A 25358-nucleotide genomic window follows, 5' to 3' on the forward strand; every position below is an offset into this window, starting at 1 on the left:
CGTCGTTTTGGTGATTGTGCGCCTGCTCGACGGTGAACAGCTTCTCGTCCGTGAACAGGATGCGCTGCCATCGCTGAGCAACGGCGCCCGACGCCTGAGTTGGCAACATCTCTGGAGCCGCACACGTTTGTTTTCCTCGGTGAGCTATTGAACTTTTTGGAGCTTATAAGGCATGAGGTTAAGCTCCCTATCTGCCATTTGTCGTACCGACTCACGTTTCATTCCGGTTTTACGGGCAATTTTTTGCATGGAGACCCTCGAATTTCGCTTGACTCGCTTCCTGATGATCTGGCGGTTGGCGCACGTGTTGACGATGCGTCTTCTACCACTTCCTGGACGGCGATCATTGTGGCCGAGCTCCTTGAAACGATTGACGGCCTTGGACACAGTTTGCTTAGGCACATTAAGCAAGCGAACAATTTACCTTTTTTTTTTTTTTTCTTTTGGTGTTAAATAATATATACAGTTTCGAAGCACATAAATAAAAATAAATATTGGCGGGGCAAGAAGAAGACTAATTTAGCCTTATCACCGAGCCCTATTCTCACGTATTTACAAAAACCGCAATATTTAAATACCAAACTATTTAACAAACTAAATTAAATACCAAACAAATTAAATACCAAACAAATTAAATACCAAACTATTTAACAAACTAGTTAACAAACTATTTATTAAAAAAATAAAAAAATAAAAAAGTAAAATAGATAACAATTCCTTGTCTTTTAAAGAAAAACTTAAAAAATAAAAATTTAAGGAAAGAGTAAGATCAAGTGAATAAGAAAAAATAAATAAGATATTATCATTTGCTTAAAACTTAAAAGTTTAAAGAAAGATTTAAAAATAAAAAGTAAATAAATTAATATACACCATAGAAATAACATAAATAAATTAGTCTACTTCATAGAAATAACGTAAATAAATTAGCAAATGTCAGAGAGGTAATACCATAATTAAGATAATTAAAAAAAAAAAAAATGTCGATACACTCAGTGACATAAATTTTTTATTAATTATTTTTTGTATTTGAGTTTTAATTTAAAAAAACATTTAAAATCGGATATATTAAAATTCATAAGTAAGAATGCCTGTTTTGATTCATTTTTAAACTGCTCTTTACTAGTTTTATGAGTATTTGCAATTTTGGGAAACATTTTCTACAAGTAGGGTCCACGATAAAGAACTGAATATGAAGTTAGTTTTAAATTATATTTTGGGACAACAAAGTGGTTACTTGAAAATTTTGTTGGATATTTATGAACTATTTTGTCAAAATAGGATTGAAATATTTTAGGAGATAATTCTATATTTGTTTTATACATGAACATTAAAACTTGGTGTAAGTTGATTTTATATACATTTAATGCTCCAAGTATACGCAGAATAGGCTCACAAGGTAGAGTTCTATTAGCTCCAAAAATTATTCTGCACGCGTGTTTTTGTTTACACTACAATTTTTTTAATATTGTATGGTTTGTACTTGTCCATGCAAAATTGCAATAAATTAAATAACAATGAATAAAAGAGGAATATAAACTTTTAAAGAACTACTGTTTAAAAATGGTTTAGCCCTATATATCATTGCAAAATATTTTGATATTTTATTTTAAATTTTTTTTATATGTAAACTCCAACGTAAATGTTCATCTTAGATTACGCCTAGAAAGTTTACTGAGTTTTCTCTTTTAATGTCAGTGTTATTGATTTTTAGATTAGGCAATTTGATGGGAAAATTTTTTGATTTATTAACTTTGTGGTACAAAATAAACTTGGTTTTATCCACATTTAGAGAAAGTTTATTACTTTTGAACCACTCATTAACTTTCAATAATTGTTCGTTTGTTGTTTCAAATAGTGTATTAATATCACTGTGGGAATAAAAAAGATTGGAGTCATCTGCAAAAAGAATACAATTTAATAGGTCTGTTGCTAAATTTAAATCATTAATATACACTCGGAACAACAGTGATCCTAAAATAGAGCCCTGGGGAACCCCACAAGTTACGGCAGTCGGAAATACTTGTTTTTGTTCATAAACTATAAATTGTTTTCTATCAGCCAAAGAACTTTTGAACCAAAGTAAATTGTTATTTCTTACACCATAGTGTTCAAGTTTTATTAGTATATTATGATTAACGGTATCGAAAGCTTTTGACAGATCAATGAAAACTCCTAAGGTAAAGTAGTTACTACTAAATGCACTTGATATTTGATTAACTAGTTCAACCACTGCATGCTCCGTTGAATTTTTTTTTTGAAACCAAATTGTTTTGAATACAGCATGTCGTTTTCTGATAAGTGATTAAAAAGCCTATTGTACATTATTCTCTCAAGTAATTTTGAAAAACAAGGTAAAATAGATATTGGCTTATAATTAGAGATATTTGAGTCATCTCCGGACTTAAATATCGGCGTGATTCGTGCAATTTTTAGCTTTTCAGGGACGATACCTTTTTTAAGTGAAAAATTAAATATGTGAAATAACGAGGGTTCTATTATATTATATACTGATTTTACAACATTAACGTTAATTTTATCAAATCTAGCACTTTTGTCAGTTTTAAGGTAAAAAAAGGCGGTTTGCTATTCAATAAGTTTTAAATTAGATTCATCCATAACTTTATCGTAATTTTTTAAATAAGATTCAAATGGTGTTGAATTTATAGGAATTTTTAATGCCAAATTTGGACCAGCATTAGTAAAGAAGCTGTTTAGTTTTTTAGCAATCATTGATTTATCATAAATTGTGTTTTTATCAATTGTTTTTTTTGGCAGAATGTTTCTCGCATAATTTTTCTTTCCTATTATTTCTTTAACTACACTCCATGTTTTTAATAAAGCTTTTTTGAGTTCCTTTTTATTTTTTCAAATATATTTTTATAATTTTTATATGTCATTTCGTTTTTATAAGTTTTTTTTTTCAAGTACTTATCATATAACTTTTGTTTTTTTTTTGGAAGATTTTAGTAACCCGTTAGACATCCATAGAGTTAAAACAGTTTTGATTTTTACAAAAAAAAAATTTTAAGGAAATGCTTGGTCATATTGCCTACAGAATAGATTAAAAAATAGATCATATGCGTTGTTAACGTCATGTGACTGCAATACCAAATTCCAACCAACGTTGTCTTTTAAAAGATTTTGAAATTTTTTTGCCGAGTTTTCATTGATCTGTCGCCTAAATATAATGGATTGAGAAGGAATACTGTTAAATAACATAATAGTAACTAGATATGTTGGGAAACGATCCGATAAGTCAGTTTTGACTATGCCTGTTTAAAGACGGTTATTAAGATGGTTGTTAGTTATTATATTATCAAGAAGTGTAGAAGAGTTGTTAGTCACTCTCGTTTAGTGATCGACCTAAACCGAAATTTGAGCCGAAACCGAAAGTACCGAAATTTCGGTTCAGTGAAGCCGTAGCCGAAACCGAAACCGAAACCGAAATTTCGGCCGAAATTTGAAAATGATTGTTTAAAATCCCTGAACCTTTTAAGATCACCGAATTAAAGCAAAAAAAAAACTATTTTACATATATCTAGCCAATCACCATGTAACATAGTTTGATAAAAACTCTAATATGTCGAGACATTTCAATAATTAAAGGTAATAATTGAAGTATTTTCTCTGCGAAATACATATTTTTTTATGTTTTCTGGCAAAAGTCTGTTTCTTTCATTTGAAAGAATTTCTCCAGCAGTTAAAAACAACCTTTTAACTTCGGCAGATGTTGGTAGAGGTCGAAGGAATCTCTTTGCTACTTTTGCCAAACCAAACTTTGCTTTTAATGTTGTATTCTAATATAAATCTATGAAACTTTTTTTTTTTGTTTTGTTTAGGTGCCTCAAGAAGACCTATAGGTCTTGTCACAAAGCACCGCGGAAGTGCATTTAACCAGAAAGTTCACGCCTCCTTCATTAGGGGAGAGTGGGGTATTGGCGAACACCTAAGCGGGAATGCGAATTAAAGACACCAGTTATACAAAATTGATCATATTTATTGCTTATCAATTAGTTTAACTACTCAGTCACAAACCCTCAAAAGGAATTTTTAAAAATCTTAATATAAAATAAAAATTTATGCCAGAAATAAAACCATTGGTGTTCGGAATTACCCTGCCTACGTGGGGTAATTCCGAACACATTGGGGGGCAATCACAAGCACTGTTGTGTAATAGCGAATAAAAAGCTAATTGTAATAACTAAGTCTAAAAACTATATTATGCAACAAAAACAAAAAAAAGGAGTGACTTTATTTCCATAGAAGCTACAACAGAGTGTTACTCAAGAAAAAAGTTGCATAAAATTATCAGAAAAATTTAAAGTCAAATTATAGTGAACAACATCCGCAGCTTCATTACACTACTGCACGTCTGGAACTGAGCATAGGATCCCTTCTCAGCAGGTAAAAAAAAATTGTCGAATTTATTTTTTTACAATGCTGTTTTGACCATGTTCGGAGTTACCCCGCGTTCGCCATTACCCCACTCTCCCCTACCGTGACGCAAAAACATATCCGAAGCTCGTTTTGAGCCTGGATCTACTGCTAAATAGGCAAGCGCTCTAACCACTGCGCCACAGTCGCACAAGAAACTTCAGACCTTCTTTAAACTTTGAATCAATTTTTGAGATTTATAGGACTGCCGGTAGTTGTATTGCTTTTTCAGTTAAGAGATTTTTTAGAGTAAACCACTTCTTAAATGTGATTCTAGTTACTATTGTATATTATAAAGTCCGCTAATTGATTGAAGTTTTAGATTGTGCGATCCACGAGATATTTTCAAATTGCAGATATTGCAAGTTCCGTGTTTGAAATCACTACCTGTCACGGTAAAATGGTTCCATAAACCAGTTTTTTATCGATTATTTTCCACTGTAAAATTTAGCACTGAGAAACTTTTGATGAAACTATTGGTTTGGGTTGCTTTACTTAAATGTTAATTCATTTTAAGAATGATTTGAGAATAGTAATTTAAAACTATTATGTAACGTGATTTCAATTAAAATTTTTACAATTGTTATAATTAAAAATTGATTTACTAACAAACGATTACAATTAGGAAACTGTCATGATCTGACTCTATTTTAAAACTAAAAAAAATCTTTTAAAAGTTTCGGTTCATTTCGGTTGTGGTTTGAACCGAAATTTCGGCCGAAACAGGAAAAGTGAAAAAAATTGTTGAAGCAGAAATTTTGGTTTCGGTTTCGGCCGAAGCCGAAAGTTTCCGTTCACTACTCTCCTTGGCTTGTTTATTGACGGAAATAAATTATTTTGAAGAAGAGTATTTATAAGATTGTTAATATTATTATTGGAAGCATGGTTTATTACGTCTATGTTAAAATCCCCAACTAAGGCATGACTTTGAGTTTTATTTATATTTGTTAATAATGGTTTAAGATGAGTTTTAAATTTTTTTAAGCTAGTAGATGGAGGTCTATATGTGGCATTTATAATTATTTTTTTGTGGTCTTATTTATTAATTAAATGAATAATGACTCACAATCTTTTTCATTTACACAGAGATTGTGACGTAAATTATAACTAATTGAGTTGCGAACAAAAATACATACACCCCACCAACACCAAAACCACGTGGTTGATGAACTGATGAGTAATTAATTAGTTCAAATTGGGCATTTGTTTCACCACGCTTACACCAAGTTTCCATTAGACAAATAATTTTAAAATCGTGTTTTAATCGAATATTAATGTTTAAAATTGAAAAACTATTTTTATTTTTTTGAAGATACTGTTTAACTATATTTTTAAAACAATTTATTGAAGTTATACTTTTCATATTTTTATTAAGAACAATGTTCCTCAGACATTGACGCATTCATTTACGAAACAACTTCAAAATTGCACTATGTTTATTTGACATTCTAAAAATATAATATATTTTAGAGATATCAAACTAAGAACATATATATACTAAACATAAAAACATCGCGAATTTAAAAAGCAATAAAATTAATTGGATACCGTAAAAATTAAGTACACCCTGAACTTAACGAGGTGCTCTATCCATAATTTTAATTTACCTAAGTCAACTTTTAAAACATCTGATTACTCAATTTCATATAGAGGGCTTTGCTGTGGAACATTGTTCTTAATGAAAATATGAAAGTTATAACTTCAATAAATTGTTTTAAAAATATAGTTTAACAGTATTTACTTGAATTAACAGACAAAAACATATTTTTGTATTTTTAAATGAAAAAAAAAAAAATCTTGTAATATTTCTTACTGTATGTATTTATTTAATTTTTGCAATTTGTTGTATTCTTTGTAATTATGTTTTATATAACAAGTATTTGTAAATTTATATAATGAGAACTTTGTAAAAAATATTTTACGCTTATTATAGGGGCTTGGTGACAAGACTTCTGTCTTCTACTTGTTCCTGTCGTTATTATTATTTTTTATTTAAATATTATTGATAAAAAATGTTTATAAATGACGAAATAAATGTTTCTAAAAGTAAACTCTTCTTCCACCCCAAAAACACTTTTGAATGTATTTAAGAATCCTGTTAAGATATCTGCTTTGACCCCTACACTAATTATTGCTTCATTGAGTACTATGTTTAAACAATTTAAAGCTAATATCATAGTTATGTTACGACCACTTGATGACGGTACACGTTAATTTGGAGTTGTTCCTTGGTGGCTGTATCCGCGGTATCTTATTATATAAAGATTGAACGGACTTTCATTGATATAAATAATATTTCTGTAACGTTGTAGCAATGTCAAGTTTAAATACCATGAAACATATGTGTTTTTTTTTCTTTTTTATCTCTAGCAGTATTGCGTTTTTTACTTATGGGTCTTAAAATTTTATATGTATAATTCAATTTTTTTAACTATTACCGTAATGTAGAGACATTGACATTATTTCCAACCCTACCTTTTTTTCTGTAGATTACGGTTTCTGTTATCTCCAAATATCTTATAAAGTTTATCTCCTATTTCCTCAATACAACCTGACGTCGAAAACCACCTCTAGCACCAGGATTGATATTACCTGTTGATGTATATTGATGGACCAGGCGTCGTGCTGAAGTCTCACTTCTAAGCAAGAGTGTGCATTGTCTTCGAACGTTGTTTTTTTAAGAGTTTTAAAAAATTAAAGAGAAAACGGGCTTAAGTTGTATATAAGAAAGTTAAATTAAACGAAGTAATGAAAAGCAAAACTATTTGTTATGATAAAGAAAATCCTCCAGATTAAATGCAAAAAAATGCCAGACTAAATGCTAGAAACCGCCAATTTAAATGCAAAAAACCGTTAGATTTAATGCAAAAAACCGCCAGATTAAATTCAAAAAACTACCAAGTTAAATGCAAAAACCGGTATAAGAAATTAAAACTTATGAGAAGATATTTGTAAACCACGACTTTGTAAAAATGGGGCTCGGAGATTAGACATTATGCCTTTTTTCAGCTATTTATTTTGTTGTTTATGTATTTATATGAAATTGTATTTATAGTAAAAGGCAAAACAAATAAACAATATATTTCTATGATCGATAATGGAAAGATTATAAGTGATGCCTTCAGTGCCGTAGCTAGTTGCTCCCCCCCCCCTCCTCTCTCCTCGAAAACCTGTTATCAAAAAACCAGTTGTATTAGATTACAAAACGTAAATTTAAAGCAATTCGGCTTAATTGAGCACGGTTCAATATGATTCAATATAAGCAACATTTTTGACTATAAAATAAACATGTTTTTGTATTTACTACGCAGGGATGTTATATATTATAAAACAATTTGTTTTGAAATATTGGGTATCTATTTAATGATGTTAAACTTATGCTAAAAAAAAGTCATAACGAAAAATAATGTATAACACAAAAAACAAACAATTTTTTGTAAAAATAAGGCTTATTTGAAAACCTTCATCTTCAAAGCAGGGGTCAGAACATCAAAATTCTTGCAAACCGTAAACAGTTCCAGTGACTGTTTGTCGTTATTGCTGTCAAAGACAACAGCAAAACCACTTCTGTGTTCCGCACAGCTTTTTATTTTTTCTTTTATCATTGTAATTAAAGAGCATAATTTCCCTAATGATTGTTGATACTCCTCTTCTTTACGACCACATCTATCAGTCACTTCTTTAAATGAAATCTTTTCAACTTTTTTTAAAACTCCCCTCTCGTGCCAACCAAAAACCATAATGTTTATGTTAAAAAACAATAGGTGACTCCATTTATTCCTTGGAAATTCGTAACCATTCCCATAGATACCTTTTGTTGCTAATTCAACAAATTTTTCATATTTTTGATTGTCAAAATCTCCACCTTCAATCAGCATTAATTTAGAATTTTCATCAAATATAATCGGTTCTTTTTTTTTCGGCATTAACTCCTCGTGAACTGAATTACTATTTTTTTCAACGCAATCAACTTGAGCTTGACACATTACACGTATACTACCTAACATATAAGTGACAATACTCCAATAACTTCCGGCTTCAGGTGACCCATTTTCTGTAAATTTATTTTTGAAATCAATATTATAGTCTTGGCACGGCAAAATGACGTTCTCGTCGTTACGAATAAATAATAACGTATCATTTTCATTCATTTGAATATCAATTCGAAATGAATCTTTTGAATTGCCTTCAACAAACTCGAATAATTTACGCAAGTTAATACGATCAGTTATCAAATCAACCGAGCTAAAATCGTATTCTGGAGTACACAGTAAAACAGCTTGAAACATAGGTTCCATTGGATGATTACTCATAAAATACTGATTTTCATCGCAGACTCGTTGAACATCACTCTTTTTAAGCTTTTGACAAACTAGATTTTCTTTAATATAATTGGGTATACCAGGTACTATAATTACTGGTTTATCCGGTGTGCTTTGTAGGGTCCAGTTATACGACCCAACAGATACAAAATTATCCAAGAAACCGTTTGAATTCAATGTTATATCATTTTTTTCAAAGTTTTTAATCGACTCTTTTTTGTTCTTAAATAACCAATTTTTTTTTAGTTTAATCAGGTTTTCATCGAGTTGGCGGCATGATGTATCATCGCGTCGATCAAACGATTTATTTTCATCCCAGCGATATGAACCAGTTTTTTTGTACATTGTTTTTTTAAGCTGAAAAAAATGTTTTAATAACTGTTTTACCATTAAATGGTAATGAAAATGAATATAATCAATAAATGAATACTAAAACGTTTTAAGAAATATAAAAAACCAGAATAATTATGTTTCAACATTTTTTTTTTTTTTTTTTTTTTCTTTCTCTGTTTTAATATAATATAAGATTTTACAACTTCGTAATATAAAATTTCAATAAATAAAATAAGTAAAACAGATAGGGGCTCAAAGAAGATGAGGATGGCAGTACGTTATCACAATCTTTTAATAGAGCCCCTATAACAAGATTTCAAAAAAATATCGTAACATGTTACAATATGCGTAATAAAATTTCAATAAAATATCGTAATAAAACGCGTAATTCGCTAATAAAATTGATAAGCAACCAACAAAAGTAGAAATAAAACAAAAACAGATTTATGAGAAATTATTCAAAGTATCATTAACCAAAAACGTTTCTTATATTTTAAAAATTTCTTTTTTTGTTAAAAACTTGAATGAACTTAACGAATTTACCGTACCTTTGAATCCTTTTTGAAAAGTATTCCATACTTTTGGACCTCGATATAGAATGCTGTACTCTGAATATTTGTTTATTATCCGAGGCAGTTTATATGTGTTGGTCATATTCGCTCTTAGATTATAGCTATCATTTTTATTTATTTTAAACTTGTTATTAAAGCTTATAGGAGAGATACTGTGATTATAACGATACATGAAAATTAAATGCTGGTAGATATTTATTTCAAACACATTCATCATTTTCATATCTTTCATTAAGGGCTTAGCGTGTTCACGCCTATTTTTTGAGTAAATGATTCTGCAGGCATGTTTTTGAAGACTATAAATTTTTTTAATCTTTGCCGCTTGAGTACTTGCCCATGAAATGTTTGCATAGCTGATGAGGCTATGAACTAGCCCAAAGTAGATTAATTTAAGACTATTTTTATTGACGTAGGAGCGAACTCGATACATCAAACCTATTATTTTGGTGATTTTTGACTGGATATATATTATATGTGGAAGCCAGGATAATTTTTCATCAACAATGATTCCTAAGAATCTTATATTGGATTGCTTATTTACTAGTTTATCATTTAGAGATAGGTTAGGCAACTTGAGAGGAAGATTTTCTTCTTGTGTTTTTTTGTGAAATAGTATATACTTTGTTTTCTCAGCGTTAAGTGAGAGTTTGTTTGCCTTAAACCAGTTGTTTACTTTACACAATTCAATATTCATGTCTGCATATAATTTCTTGATATCATTGTTGGTGAGAAATAAGTTTGTGTCATCTGCAAACATGACCGAGTTCATTTTTAAAGATGCATTACAAAAGTCATTTATATATATTAGAAAAAGAAGTGGATCAAGAATCGATCCTTGCGGGACTCCACATATGACATTTAATACTCCAGATTGGACATTATTTACATATTGTTTTCTGTTTGTAAGATAGCTTTTAATCCAATAATAAGTTTTATTTATTATTCCGTAATGCCTTAATTTATCAAATAGAATGCAATGGTCCACTGTATCGAATGCTTTTGATAAATCAAGAAACACTCCTAAAGTAAATTTATTATTTTCAAAACCATTAGTTATTTGATTTACTATTTCAATGATTGCATGTTCTGTAGAGAGATTTTTTTGAAAGCCAAACTGATTTGGGTAAAAAAAATTGTTTTTAATGAAGTAATCATAGATTCTATTATAAACTACACGTTCGAAGAGTTTTGAAAATACAGAAAGTATTGATATAGGCCTGTAGTTTGAAATGTCAGAATGATCATTACATTTGTATAATGGAATTACTTTTGCCAATTTAAGTACATCCGGAAATATCCCAGAATTTAATGAGAGCTTAAGTATATGAATCAGGGGTCTATTAAGACTGTGTTTGTTTGCAATAACTATATCACTAGATATCTCATCAAATCCTGGAGCCTTTTTTTTTTTTAAGGAGGCAAAGGCTGCCTCTAATTCTTCATAGCCTAATTCATAATCAAGCATGGTAACGTTAATCGTGGTTTTAAGATAGGTTTTAAATGATACAGATGTTGGTACAATTTTATTTACAAGATTAGGACCAATATTTGTAAAATATTTATTGAATTCTTCTGAAATTAGTTTTTGACAAAATATATCGTTATTTTCAATAACAATTCGTTTAGGAAGAGAAGGTGAATTTAGTTTCTCTCTTCCCATTATGAGATTAATGATGGACCATGTTTTTTTGCTATCAAATTTGCATTTGTTAATTTGATTACTGTAATATTTTTTTTTTGCATTTTTAATGAGATCTTGATAAAAAAATTTATAATTTTTGTAATTTTTTTCATTATCATTGTTTCTATTTTTCAAAAATTTATTGTAGAGTTTTTTTTTTTTTTTTTGAGCACTTTAATAACGATTTATCCATCCACGGATTAGCAATTGCTTTTGACTTAGTTGTTATTATCTCTTTTGGACAGGTTTCATTAAAGTACTCCAAAAATGTACTTAAAAAGGCATTGTAAGCTTCATTAGTATCTTTACATTTATATACGTTGTTCCATGTTTCTTGTTTTAGTCTACTTGTTAATTTATTAGTGTTACTCAATTTTAAATTTCGTTTTATTAAATGTATAATTTTTGAATGACAATCAGACATAGATTTAAAGTTTTTTATTTTTATGAATATCGGGAAATGATCGCTAATATCTGTCAAAAATATACCGGTTTCAAATGTCGTTTCTAAATAATTATTGATAAAAATATTGTCTATTGCTGTTGCAGAGGTTTTTGTTACTCGCGTTGGTTTATTAATAGTTGACAAGACATTAAATTTAAAAAGCATATCAAAAAAAGATTTTATTTTTGGAAATTTTGTGTTAGAAAGAGCATCAAGATTTATGTCACCAGTTATATATAAAATCTTATTTTCTTTATTTATTTTCATAATCGTATTTTTGATAAAGGTTTCGAAATTTTTTATTTTTCCACTCGGTGGACGATAAACACATCCAACTAAAATGTTTCGGTATTTTTTATTAATAATTTCAATGAAAAGGCTTTCATAGTTATCATTTGAAATATCCTAATCCTCCTCCTTTTTTCCCATTTCCTCTTGATTGACTTATTAGTTTATAAAATGGTAATATATAATTAGAATTTAATTCAAGAGAACTTTCTGTATCATGCCAAGTCTCTGAAATAGATATGATGTCGAACGTGTAGTTTAAAATATTTAAAAATTCTTTAAGTTTATCAAAATTTTGCTGCATGCTTCTAATGTTTATGTGTAATACAGAAAATGAGCCATCATCTGCTATTACTTTAAATTCAAAAGGATCAATATACGGTGTGTTAATTAAGTTCATTTGAGTTTCTTGAAAAATATTTATATTTTCTTCTGATAGGTTATTTATAAAGTTGTCCTCAAAAAAGTCTAAATTTAAATTGTGAAAATCTAATTTCTGTGGAAAAAGCGCTGCCATTTTTTAAAAATGTATAATTTAAAAATATTTAATATAATTAAAAAATAAAATACTCAAAACGCTTACTCGTTTACGCATGTCGGAATAACATCTGTGCTGCGGGTGTTTTCTCGAAATTCGTGAACAATTAGTTTGTTGTAAACAACTTTTGCAAAATAGCCATTTTGACGATGTATCTTCGCCTGATCAAAAAGTTCTTTTCGAATTTTTCGCGTGGTAAAACTAAAATCTTCATTTAGAAAGATATTAGTTCCTTTTAATTTTGTTGCTCTTTCCAAAATTGTTTTTTTGTCCTCGTAATCCCGGAGCTTCAAGACAATAGTTCGTTCTCGTTTATCATTAGCTACTCCCACTCGATGAGCCCGATCAATTATAATGTCTTTTTCAATACCAAGGTTATCTTTAAATAGTTGCTTTACCTTTTTCTTTGTGATTTCCCAATTCTTTTCTTCGCTATTTTCAACGACCCCATCAATTCTTAAATTGTTTCTTCTGTTACGGTCTTCAATATCAACGCTTTTTAATTTTAAGTCAATATTGTCAGAAGATATTTTACCCTGCATTTTTCGTACATTTGATAAATCATCGTGAACTTTATTAATTTTTTCCTCAACTGCTCTAGCTTTATCGTTGAATACATCGCCAACAAAATTTAATCCAGATTTCATTTCGTCGAGTTCTCGCCGAACTTCTTTAAAACTAGATTGAAAGTTATCAAACCTCTCATTTATGTTCGAAAATGCTTCATGAAAAAAAGACAAAATTGTTTCTTTTTGAATATTTAGTAGCTCTCTCATCATAGCAATCGAAACTAACTCTTCTGATTTAGACATATCAACTTTTATTTAACGAATTAAAAAAATTCCAAAAAATATTTAACTGTAAGAAAACGCGTCTGTTCACCACGATGTTCGCCACGCAAAAAACAAAATTTAAAAACGGTACATAATTTTTGTTGTTGCTGTTTTTTTGTCTTAAAAATTTATTCAAACCGTAAAGTATAATATAAATAAAAAAAGCAGAAAGACATAATTTGTCTCATCGCCAAGCCTTCTAACTTTAACACTATATAACTATAAAACGTTTCGATTAAGATACGGCAAAGAATGATACGCCGAAAAAACTTAAATTATTGCTAAAAAAGTTCTCATAAAGACTTTATAAATAAAAATCATTGGTCCTAGTTTTCTACTTCTAAGAAGGTTCATTAAGAAAAAATTAAGTTAAATAAAAAATTAATAGAAGAAATTGTTACGGTTTACAAACATTTTATTGTATTTTTGATGATATAAGAAACAAATAATTTCATAAAAACTATGATTAAGTTATTTTTAAAGCAAATTTCAACAAAACCAAGTGGTAAACAGGGTAAATTTGAAAAAATTTTAAAACTGTTTCTTGATCAATTTTGGTTGAAGCTCAATAACTTTTTGTTTATAGCTTCATTATATTATTATCATTCATTTCTACTAAAAAAAATTAAAAAATACTTAAAATATTAGAAACAGGGCACAATACTTCTAATCATTAATTTATACATAAAATACTTCTTTATCAATACTTCTAATCACTTCTTATCGCAATACTTCTAATCATTAATTTATACATAAAAATTACATATATAATTAAGAATTTATACTTGTTATCACAAAATATTAATCATTGCTTTCATAAAAATAAAAAAGTCATGAAAGCGATGAGATAATGTTTTGAGATAAAAAGAAATTATTAGCAATAAAAAAGTATTCCGTAAGTTTTTTTTTAAACTGAGTATTTTTTCTAATTGAGCTATCTTAACTGTTTAACAATTTTTAAACTTTTTTATGTTCAAGTATTGTCAAGAAATAATTTTAAATGCAAAGGTAAAATAATTAGTATAATAAAATATTATTAAAAAGTATGGAAGCAAACACGCATGTTTCTATATATGTTTTTAGTATGCAAGCAAACATGCATGTTTCTATATATGTTTCTAGTATGGAAGCAAACACGCATGTTTCTCTATATGTTTCTAGTATGCAAGCAAACATGCATGTTTCTATATATGTTTCTAGTATGCAAGCAAACACGCATAACTTTGAAGCTTTCCTTATAAATTAGTATCTTCCTCGAAATATTTAAAAGTGTCAGAATTCTTATAACTCATTAGTTTTCATAAAAGAAAAATTGATGCGATGACATGATACTTTCTAAGATCACTAAGTTGGCAATGACTAACCTCCAAACGTTGGGTAAGCTTACCAGTGGCAACCTGTAATACATCAGAAAAAGCCAAGCGTTTTTTCTGATGAATTATAGTTTTTGCGTCAATTTGGTGTTAAATTCATAAAGCGTTGCAATTGTTTTAAATTTATAAGTTCATAGGCTTTTTTTTCCTTTAATAAAAATTGAAAATTCAGTCGCTGAATAATAACTTTTGGGCTAAATGTAACTGTTACTTGAGAATCTGGTTAAGTATCTGTTCTAATTATTTTGAATAGCGGGTAAAATATTTTAGTAGATATATTTTTATTCATTTTTAACATAAATATAAGGAGATACTATATATTTATTTGGTAGGCATTCAATTTTTTAGACTTAATAAATAATGGTTGGGAAAGAGTAAAACAGCCCATCTTCGAAATGATTCTAGTTGTATGCTTTTATTTATTAAATAGTTTGTTTTTTTTAATTTTATTTTTATTTGTACTGCACCAAACAATGTTCACCTAATTAAAATGTCAGTAAATGAACGAAAAATGTAAATGTTCTGAGAAAGATGAATTTAAAAAAGGTTTTGCTCAACAAAGTAGGCCAATGTTCTATGAGATTTTATTCTCGAGACAGTTTATGTGATCTCTCCACGTGACATTTTTGTCAAGAAGTACGTCAGGAAATTCTAATGTGAGTTCTTTTTTTATGTCTTGATTGGAAATTTTGGAAATTCCAAAGAAATGTTATCTTGATCGTGAAAACAGTGGAAAAATTATTTTTTATTTTAATTAGACTTTAATAGTTTATTTGAATTAAACCATTCATTAAGATTTAATAGCTTTGTTTACTGACTCAATCAGAATATTTATATTATGCGCCTAAAATAGATTTGCAAATAATATTTTACTTAGTTCAGTACAAGTTTTGCTTAAATACTTAACATAAATGAGAAATAGGAGTGGTCTTAATAACTCCAGAATTTTGAACACTGCAAGTTAGGATCATATTGGTTGTTTAACCATCACAGTCAGAGATTTATTCCTTATTAATTGAGAAATGACTTTTAAATCATGCAATAAATAGATTTTAGTTCCATTGTTTTCTAGTTATCTTAATAAAGTTGCAGCGTTGTTAATATTATAACAGTCATTTATAATTAGTTTTATTGGCAAACAGCTAATATTCATATATTTTTTTTACCAATAACATCTTTTATTATTTTCTAAATTTATTGTGTCTCATTTTTGTATTTTAGTAATTGCCTACTATATTAAAACTTTTTGAGCGCTTATATGAGGGTCGTTGAAAGCCCACAATTGCGTTTTACTGGGTACGAATTTAATGTTTATCCTCTATTATATCATATAAAAGTGTAGTCTTAATGCATTATTATTTCCGAATCAAATTGCTGATGGTAAGCCGTGACAATGTTGATACTTTTGTTGTAAATTATAATACTGGGATAACTTTTTGGGCGTTCTTTTTTTTCAGTACATTTTTCATATAAACATCATTTTTTTTTGAAAGATGACTCCCAGTGTAATCCAGGAACTTTGTAGAGTTTTTGTTATATAGTTTTTGTTGGGAATGATTTATTGTATTGGGATTGTAATGTGTGAGGAAAATTATCATAGGCTTCATTTTGGTTGTTTGATTTTAATACCATTTTTCACCGACTTACTAACATACATGTCTGTCCGAAGTTTTTTTTTAAAAAAGGTAAAACTCGTTTAGAAATTTCTATACACTGAATTGGTCATATACCATAAGCTTTCTAAGCTACAATAGATGGTAGATGCTTACCTTAATTGTATTATTTATAATTTTGGGGTGTTTATTAAAAATACAAATATTTAAAAAAATAATTATTTTTCATTGATTTTAGGAACATATTTGGAACAGTATTTTTGTTTTTTGAATAATTTTTGGAGGAGCATTTAACTAAAAAGTTCACGCCACCCTCCCTTCCTAATGTCACTCAATTGACTAGAGTAGGCGTCGAACCGCAAACCTCTTAGTTCTTAACCAGAACTTTTACAAATTTAAATTTTAGAACACTTTTTATTGTTACAAAAAAGTAAATCAGAAATAAATTAGTTATTTGATTATGAAATAGAACGTAGCATTGAAAAAATAAATTCAGAATTTGCGGATTTTCATTTTAATAACTTTTTATATCAGCAAATAAAGCGTAAAGTAATGTCCAATCCATTGAAGCGATAACGAAGATTTTAACACTACATTCAAAACCCAACTTTTTTTATAAATTTGAAAGTCTTTACTTAATGAATATAACAAATAAAAACATATTTTAATTAGTGAAGATTCCTTGCAATGGCAGAAAGAAAATAAAAAATTAAAAAGCTGTTTTGAGATTGCTTGCCCGTTGTTATATATTGTCCACGAGGCTCAGTGGCAAGTGAGCTGCTATATAATAACGCTGATCTAGTATATGATCTGTTGAGCAAAAAATCTGGTTAAGAACAAATCTCCAGAACTTTTGTATAATATGTACAATTTGCTGCATTTAGAGTTTTTATAATTTGTGTTTGACCTAAAAATGAAAATTATCACTGTTTTTTTTTCTTATTTCATAAGAATTGTGCAAACGCATATTATTCGTAGCGTGTAATTCCCAATTGTATTCGAGTTTCATTTATACAAATAATCAAACAAAATTAAATAAAGTTAAACTCAACCCATAACTTATTTTGCGGCTAATAAATTTTCAATATCTGTTAGTAATTTTTCTGTTGTAAAAAAATCTTTTTTGTCTATTAAACCAGCTTACTTCAACACTTAAATTTTTTGTCTATGATAGTTCGACAAATACGGCATTTTGTTAAAAATTTTTTGTAAAGGCTTTTCGACCGGTTCAGTAATGGTTTTATACGTAAATTTATTTATAAATTCACTGTTGTATCCGTTCTTAACGAAGCGTGAGTTAATTTTGTATAAACTGTTACTACGTAAGTCAATGTGGAAAAAAATTACATTTAAGAGTTTTCAAATAACTTAAAGACATTTTCTATGTATTTCGACTAAATTGTCTGTTCGTCAGTCAATCAGTCATCAGTCAATTCAACTGATTAATCTCTGACTAATTGCACCAAAAAAAAAAAAATTAAATGATTAACAATTATTACTATGCGTAAGTTTAATAAATATTACAAACTTCCTATTATTATTAATTTTGAGGAATTTTAGTTCAACGTTGTAGACTAAAAATCTTTAAAAAAAAAATTTTGGTTCGGTGGTTGGCTATGATACAATAAATATCTTTTTATTACCCTTGATCTATGGTTTATAGACATCTATACAGCAAAAAAAGAGGGGCATTCATGCGTATACACGATTATGAAACGTTGACAAAAAAAATTAAAAATACGTTAGTGCTTTTCTATCGATTTTTTAAGTTTTTATAATTCTTTTCACTTGCTTTTTTTTTGTAAGAAACTTTTATTTTATTTAAGTATTTACTGGGTAGAGTTCCTGATGCCGCCCTGGTTGTTATGAGACCCCGGTTCATTTTTTTTTTTTTTTTTTTTTTTGATTATTCACCTCCCCAAGGCCCGAGGGGGGCCACTACAGTCGAGGAGGCTACTCATTTTTTTTTTGTGTGTGTTTTTATTTTTATTTTTTTTTAGTTGTTATTCGTGGTACAACCCTCTCTCCACTTTTTAACTCCGAAACACGAACCTTTCCGAGCAAGGCCGCTGCGCGGAGAAACTAAGTTGAGCGCGGTACTTCCAGGGACTTAAGCTAACATATAAATAAATATGTATATATGTATTTGTATATATATATATATATATATATATATATATATATATATATATATATATATATATATATATATATATATATATATATATATATATATATACTACACACATATGCTATATTAATAATACTCACGTTTTTTCACTTTATTTAACGAGAGCGCAAATTTCCAAATATATAGTAACAAATGTTCCAACTTGAATATATAAGAAATAAATTTTTCATTCTTTTGCAATTATAAATTTTGAACAATATTTTAGTAAGTTTTATAAGTTTCTGCAACTAAGCAATACTGATAGTGTTTTAGTAAAAGTGATTCAACTCAAGTACAGAGCGTCTTTTTATTTATTGTTTATTTTCCGAGAAAAAATGGAAGAAAAACATTTCTCAGAAGTAATTATGCAGGTTTTCGTTGTCATAGAAATTTTTATTATTCTATTGTGATTAGCGGTTTTCGTAAACGCACAGCTTATTTAAGCATAGTTAAGGCGATTTTCAAATTATTCGTAGAGAAGTCCCGGTTTCGTAAATGCACAGTTTGGTGTAGTTAAGGCGACTTTCAAATTATTCGAATAGAATATCCCATGCCTCAAAAGGAGGTGAATAATTTCGTTTGCCGTAGAGTTTTTTCCGTTGCTTAAGGTGGTCCTACACTCATAAAAGCTTATTTTTATAAAAAATTTTTTTTTTTTTTAAAAGCTTATTTTATTTATTCATCACTTGTGAATAGTCTCTGATTATATTGGATTGTAAACAAACTCTATTAAAAAAGATATTAGCTGTTATATTTAGGTATCTTAAAAAAGTATCCTTAGAAACACCCATAGCAACCACATTTTGAGTTATTTTTAGGTTAATAACTAGTCAAATATCTTTTTTATTGTTAAAAATTGATGTGAATATGAAACCTCGTTTTGGTTATACGCAACTTAAAGTCATATATGACTTTAAGTTGCATATAACCAAAACGAGGTTTTATATATAGTTATTATCAAATATACCCATTGTTTGACCATTATAAAAACAAAAAAACCTTACTTAATTGTTTAAAGATAGCTAAAACAGACTTTCTTGAGGTCTGAAAGCAAACCGCACTTTTCGCAAAGTTATGAAAAATATAGTTAAAAGGGGGATAAGTTGTTAAAAGAGTACATTTTTAAAACTAGAAGTTCTTGTTTTAGAAACTTATTTTCCTAAGCCAATAAACTCATTGCATTGCAAAATAAAGCCAGATTTCGATTTTGGAACATTTAGTCAAAACATTTAAAGCTTAAGCATTTATTTTTTTCTGTGCATACAGTTCTAATAATATGGTGTTAAGTTGTTAATAAATAAACACTCACCAAGTCTAATAAAATAATTCATGCCCAAATTTGAGTTTAAGTTTTTGAATTAACCTCGCTTTTGGTAATAGAATTATTTTTTAGCACTTGAATCTATAGTCTCTTCTCTCAGTAAATAAAGTGTTTGAATATACAAATAGCTAATTAAAATCTTTTGAAAATTTGTTTTTATTCCCATTAAAAACTATTTTATAATCAGTTGGTTTACTGATAGGTTCTTTAAGTAGTAAACTATCTTTGTACTTCCAATTGATATCAGATTCATTCTCATGCTAAACCAGAAAAACAATTGCTCCACTCAAAATTTTGATAACGTTTACAAATTCTTAATTTATTAAACTAAATTTTTACACCAACTTTATATGAGATTTATATTCCATTCTTTAACCAGCGAGGAGGTATGTAGAGCAGAGGTACTGCAAAGGTAGAACTAACTTCTGGTGATAAACATCAAATGGATATGTAATATATCTATAAAAAATGTAACATATAATGAAGGACAATACATTTTTTAAATTAAATACACAAACATACAAGATCATACCCAACCAAAATACCAGTTGCTCTGATCACAAGTTAATATATAAAAGCTAGATTTTTACATACATTTGATGCAAGACTAGTATTCCATTCTTTAACCTGAGCGAAGGTATTGCATAGGTATAAATAACTTCTGAAGATAGGAACAGAATGGGCACCTACCTAATATATAAAATCAATATATTAAAAAATAATATTTTAAACTAACATTACACAAATATTAGAACAGAATAAAATTATCTTATATATAAATTAAAGATCTTATATAATTTATATTACTTGTAAATAGTTTTTTTGTTGTTGTTGTTTTTAATTTTTTAAATATTTTAACTAAATTTGATGACCACAAACAAGACAAAGACCTTGTCTATAAAATGAATTTTCGCCACGCTCAGAACACACAACACACATTCTCACCTTAGAGGCTTGAAGCTTCCTATCAGCTTTGCTGTGCAGTTCAAAGCGTTTTAAAACAAGATGCAGCTTCTGCTCCTGATTTCTTACTGAATGCAACTGTCTTAATTCCTTATTTACGCTATTATGCAAACACTCTCCCTCTTCTTCACTTAGCAACCCAATAGTTTTATGGAATTTTACAAATAGTGGCACATTAAAAATAAGTTCATGCATTTTTCGTGTGATACTTTCATTTGGAAAGCAAGCATGAAACTCAATAGCAAATAAATTTATATATTGATGAAGCTCAGTAATTAGCTTAATACTCATAGTCTCTAACTGAGAACTTAATGAGTTACAATGTGTGTTGAGAGCCCTATTTTTAGAATTTAAATCTGTAATTTCAGCTTCCAACTTAAATACTTGCATTTAAAATTTTTCTATTTGCTCCATATTTGTTTTATTTTCAGAAGTTAATTGATCAATTTGATTCAGTAGCTCCTGACTGTTATTTAAAGTGAAACATTTTATCAAACTCGTCATTACTAGGCATATCAAAATCAATTGGCAAAAGAAAACTCATAAAACTAAATAAATCACCTCTTATTTTAAAGACTGTCATTAAAATGGAAATGACATTGTTACTGATCTTATCTGTCCTAATTAATCGCTTAACAAAAGGAAAGTTACACCTATCTTCCCAACCATTTTTCCATCCAATATGTTGTTTTAGAATTTCCCTCTCAGTTGAATACATTGTTATCAAAATAATATTGACTTATTAATAAATATAATTAAAACAAATAAAATAATATTAATTAACAAATATATGCACTAGATAAAAGTGGATTTAACAACTTATCTGATATTAGTTTGATAATCCAAAGAGAAAAATTCCGCGTAACTTTGTTTACTTTTATACTTCAAAAATTGACTCGCCGAAACAGTTGTTTGGAGAATTCGTTAATAAATAGTTTGGGACGTAACGCATAAAGGTTACGTCATCGCAAAAAAACGTCAACACAAATGTACGCCTAAAACTAACAAGATTAGTTGTAAAACATGACATGTTTGAAAACATATTTCATAACATAGCTAAAGGCACGTAAAATAATTTTTTTACTTTTATTTGCATAAAAGGTTGAAATTTCATTAACTTACGTCATCCATCAAAAAAGTTACGTTTTGCATTTAAAAACGATCAATTAAAAAATATAAATGCTTTAAAAACAGTCTTTTTGTAAAAAATTCTCTAGGATGACGCAGGAATCTGATAGAATGGACATTTAGGGTTAAGTGTTCCAAATTTCAAATATCAAGCACAAAGCTATGTTATGAAATCTTAGTTGGCCCAACTCATGTTTTCCGGAAAATATGCGATAGTTAGAAAAGTGGTTCTAAATTATTAAAAATATTTTGGCAATATTTATTTTTATACCAATTAATGTAAATATTTATTTAACAAGGAAATGTAGATCTTTTATTTTTTTTTAATTGCAAGATGAAAGCATTTATATAAAAAAGTTACTTTTAATTTAAAGTTTGTGAATTTTTATACTTTTTATGCGGAAATACTTTTGTTTTTGATAAACTCATGACGTCACGCTCGTTTTTATATTGAGTGAAACAGCCGTGACCAAGGGCTGCCAACACCGAAAATTCTATATATCTATGTGTAATTGGCCGAAAAATGCATTATGGGATGTCTTGCGGGACCAAATTCATATAAACAACATAATCAATTATTACACTAAACACTGTTTATAATATATATATACATAGATATATTACATTTTAAAATATTATTGGCTTTAGCTTTTCAGGAATCAAATTATTATTTGTAATCCCTTATATAATTAAATATGCCAGCTTTTTGTTCAGCCATCAATTGTGTAAACAAACGTGGAAAGAATGTTGAAAACAGTATATCTTTTTTTAGATTCCCAAAAGAAAAAAAAAAGGCCAGTAACTATTCATCATATTTGATTTATCAAAAAAATAAATATATCAAAACTTTAAAGATATTTATAAAACAATGTAAATGCATAATATGATGAAAAATATTAATGCATAATATGATGGAAATAACTGCAACACATTTATAAGCTTAACTTTTTTTTAGATGCAAACGTTGGGTTCATAATTGTCGTCGTCAAGATCTTGATACAAAATCTTGTGAAGAACTTAATCTTAATTATACAATTTGCAGTGAACATTTTGATTCATCCCAATACTATCTAGCTAACAATGGCGGTAAGAGCACTTGTAACTGCTGTACCAACAATTTTTAACTTTCCAAATCAACCATCTTCGTTAAATTTAAAGAGAAAACAACCAACAAACAGAACTTGTTTACAGGATAAAATACAAAAAAAAGAAGTCAGTAATACAATTGAGTTTAGCGCAAGAAATAGTGTTGATACTACTGTTACAAATAATATATCAGCTGTCAAAACCAATTTTAGAAATAAATATTTGTCATCTCAAGTTAAGATTTTTCGTCTTAGAAAAAAAATAAAGAACTTACAGTTAAAGAACAAAATGTTACAAAATTGTGATGGTTCAATAGAACACATTATAAATTTATCTAAAAAATTTTTAACTACTACCCAGCTACAATTTTTTGAAAGTCAATTACTTATGAATAATCGCGTTAAAAAAGGAAAGCGTTAAACTGTTAAAGATAAACTGTTAGCCTTGAGGATTATGTATCACAGTCCACAAAAATTTTAAAATGCTAAGAAGAGTTTTTTCATTGCCTGCTAGAAGCACTATTTTAATGTTTCTAGAAAAATCTTTTGGGACCCTAGTATCTGGATTTTCAAATAAGGTTATGGCTTTATTAAAAATGAGATTTGAAACCATGACAAAATTAGAAAGGAACTGTAGCCTTGTTATTGATGAAATGTCTTTAAAGCAACATCTGGATTATGACAAAAACAGTGACAAGGTTGTTGGAATTCAATCGAATGGTAAACCAGTGAACCAAGTACTTGTATTGATGGTTCGAGGGTTATCAACAAAATGGAAACAACCAATTGTTTATTTTTATAGTAATAATGCCATAAGTTCAACCAATTTAGCTAAGATCTTAAATAATGCTATGGTTCATCTACATGCAATAGGTTTAACTGTAAGATGTCTTGTTTTTGATCAAAGCTCAACTAATATTAGAGCTATTAAATTTCTAGGATTTTCATTATTAAATCAACAAATTTTACATCCAACTACAAGAGCAAAGGTATATATAATATTTCAGAAATAATTTAATACAACATGACATTCTGTCTGATGGTAAAATAATCTCGTCGAAGCATCTGCAAGAGCTCTATAATTTGGAAAAGGTTAATGCTATCCGCCTTGCTCCAAAATTAACAGATTGTCATTTAGATCCAGGATCACAATTAGCCATGCGGGTAAAGTTGGCAACACAAATTTTTAGTAGTCAAGTTAGCACTGCTTTGAATGTATATGCTTCTACAAAACTATTGCCTGAAAAAGTTTTGTCTACATCCTTTTTTATTAAAAATATGGATATTTTATTTGACATAATGAATTCTCGTAAACTAATAGCAGATAAACCAACACGTTCTGCTTTAACGTTAAATAATAAGTTTATTCAACAGCTTGAAGATTTGAGAGTTTGGATTAAGGGGTGGTATTTTTGTGGTGCTCGTAGCCAAAAAGGTATATCCAGTCATTGGGGTTTAGATGTTACTATTTCTAACATTCTTTGTCTCATAAACGAATTGCTTCACGAGGATTTCTTTTATGTTTGCACAGCTCAGTTTAATCAAGACTGTTTAGAAAATTTTTTTGCATTAATACGAAGCAAAGGAGGTTGGAATGATAGACCAACAGCATTGCAATTTAAATCAGCATATCAAAATGCTTTAGTACTCCTTTCAATAGAGCAATCTAATTCTAACAGTAATTGTCTCCCAGAATCAGATTTTTTGGTTGCAGTTACCGTAGATTCAATTACCAACAAAGTATTTGAGAACCAAATTTCTACAAATGAAAAATTGATTTTTAAACAGCCATCTTCATTATTATCAAAAAAATTACAACCTTGTGTTAAATGTTTCAAGTGATTCACTTTCGCAGTCAGTTAAGCAAGTTTTAAAATCGATTGCAGAATATTTAATAAAGAAAGTTCAAATTTGTCAAAAATGTGTCCAAGTTCTTTCAAGTGTCACATCAAGTGGAAGTAACTTATTTAATACTGATTCTTTTTTAGAAAACTTGCTTAAGGATATGGAAACTGTTTTTATTTTACAAATCAAAATTTTACTTACTAAAAGAAACATCATACAACAAGTTATTAATGAAATAAAAAATCATTGCAGTTTTAGATTTCTTTTTGATGAACATGTTGATCATGCCTTTCTCTTGAAAGAAAGTTTAATTAGAAACTTTGTTATTATGAGAATATCTTATTTTATACGCTTTTATAATCGAGATATGCAACCACGAAACAAGGCATGTAAAAAAAAAAATGGCTCGTATTA

The 25358-nt window shown here is 28.4% G+C and overlaps 1 protein-coding gene and 1 long non-coding RNA gene across 2 annotated transcripts; both read right to left on the minus strand.

Moving 5' to 3' along the window:
* Positions 1-12654: 12654 nt before the first annotated feature.
* LOC136090914 (uncharacterized) lies at positions 12655-13425 on the minus strand. The gene has a single exon (XM_065817890.1). It carries the CDS (start codon positions 13423-13425, stop codon positions 12655-12657), a length of 771 nt encoding a protein of 256 aa, XP_065673962.1.
* Positions 13426-19830: 6405 nt separating this feature from the next.
* Positions 19831-22221, minus strand: LOC136090504 (uncharacterized). The gene is made up of 2 exons (XR_010643452.1): positions 20518-22221; positions 19831-20382 (listed from the first exon to the last, which is right to left on the minus strand). It is a non-coding gene; the product is annotated as an uncharacterized LOC136090504 (long non-coding RNA).
* Between the last annotated feature and the right edge of the window lie 3137 nt (positions 22222-25358).

The sequence above is a fragment of the Hydra vulgaris genome, chromosome 14, assembly GCF_038396675.1.
Source record: "Hydra vulgaris chromosome 14, alternate assembly HydraT2T_AEP".
In the NCBI taxonomy this organism is placed as follows: Eukaryota; Metazoa; Cnidaria; class Hydrozoa; order Anthoathecata; family Hydridae; genus Hydra; species Hydra vulgaris.

Bases quoted from the DNA above. Each gene is read 5' to 3' on its own strand.
- LOC136090914 (XM_065817890.1), bottom strand. From the start codon at position 13,425: ATGTCTAAATCAGAAGAGTTAGTTTCGATTGCTATGATGAGAGAGCTA.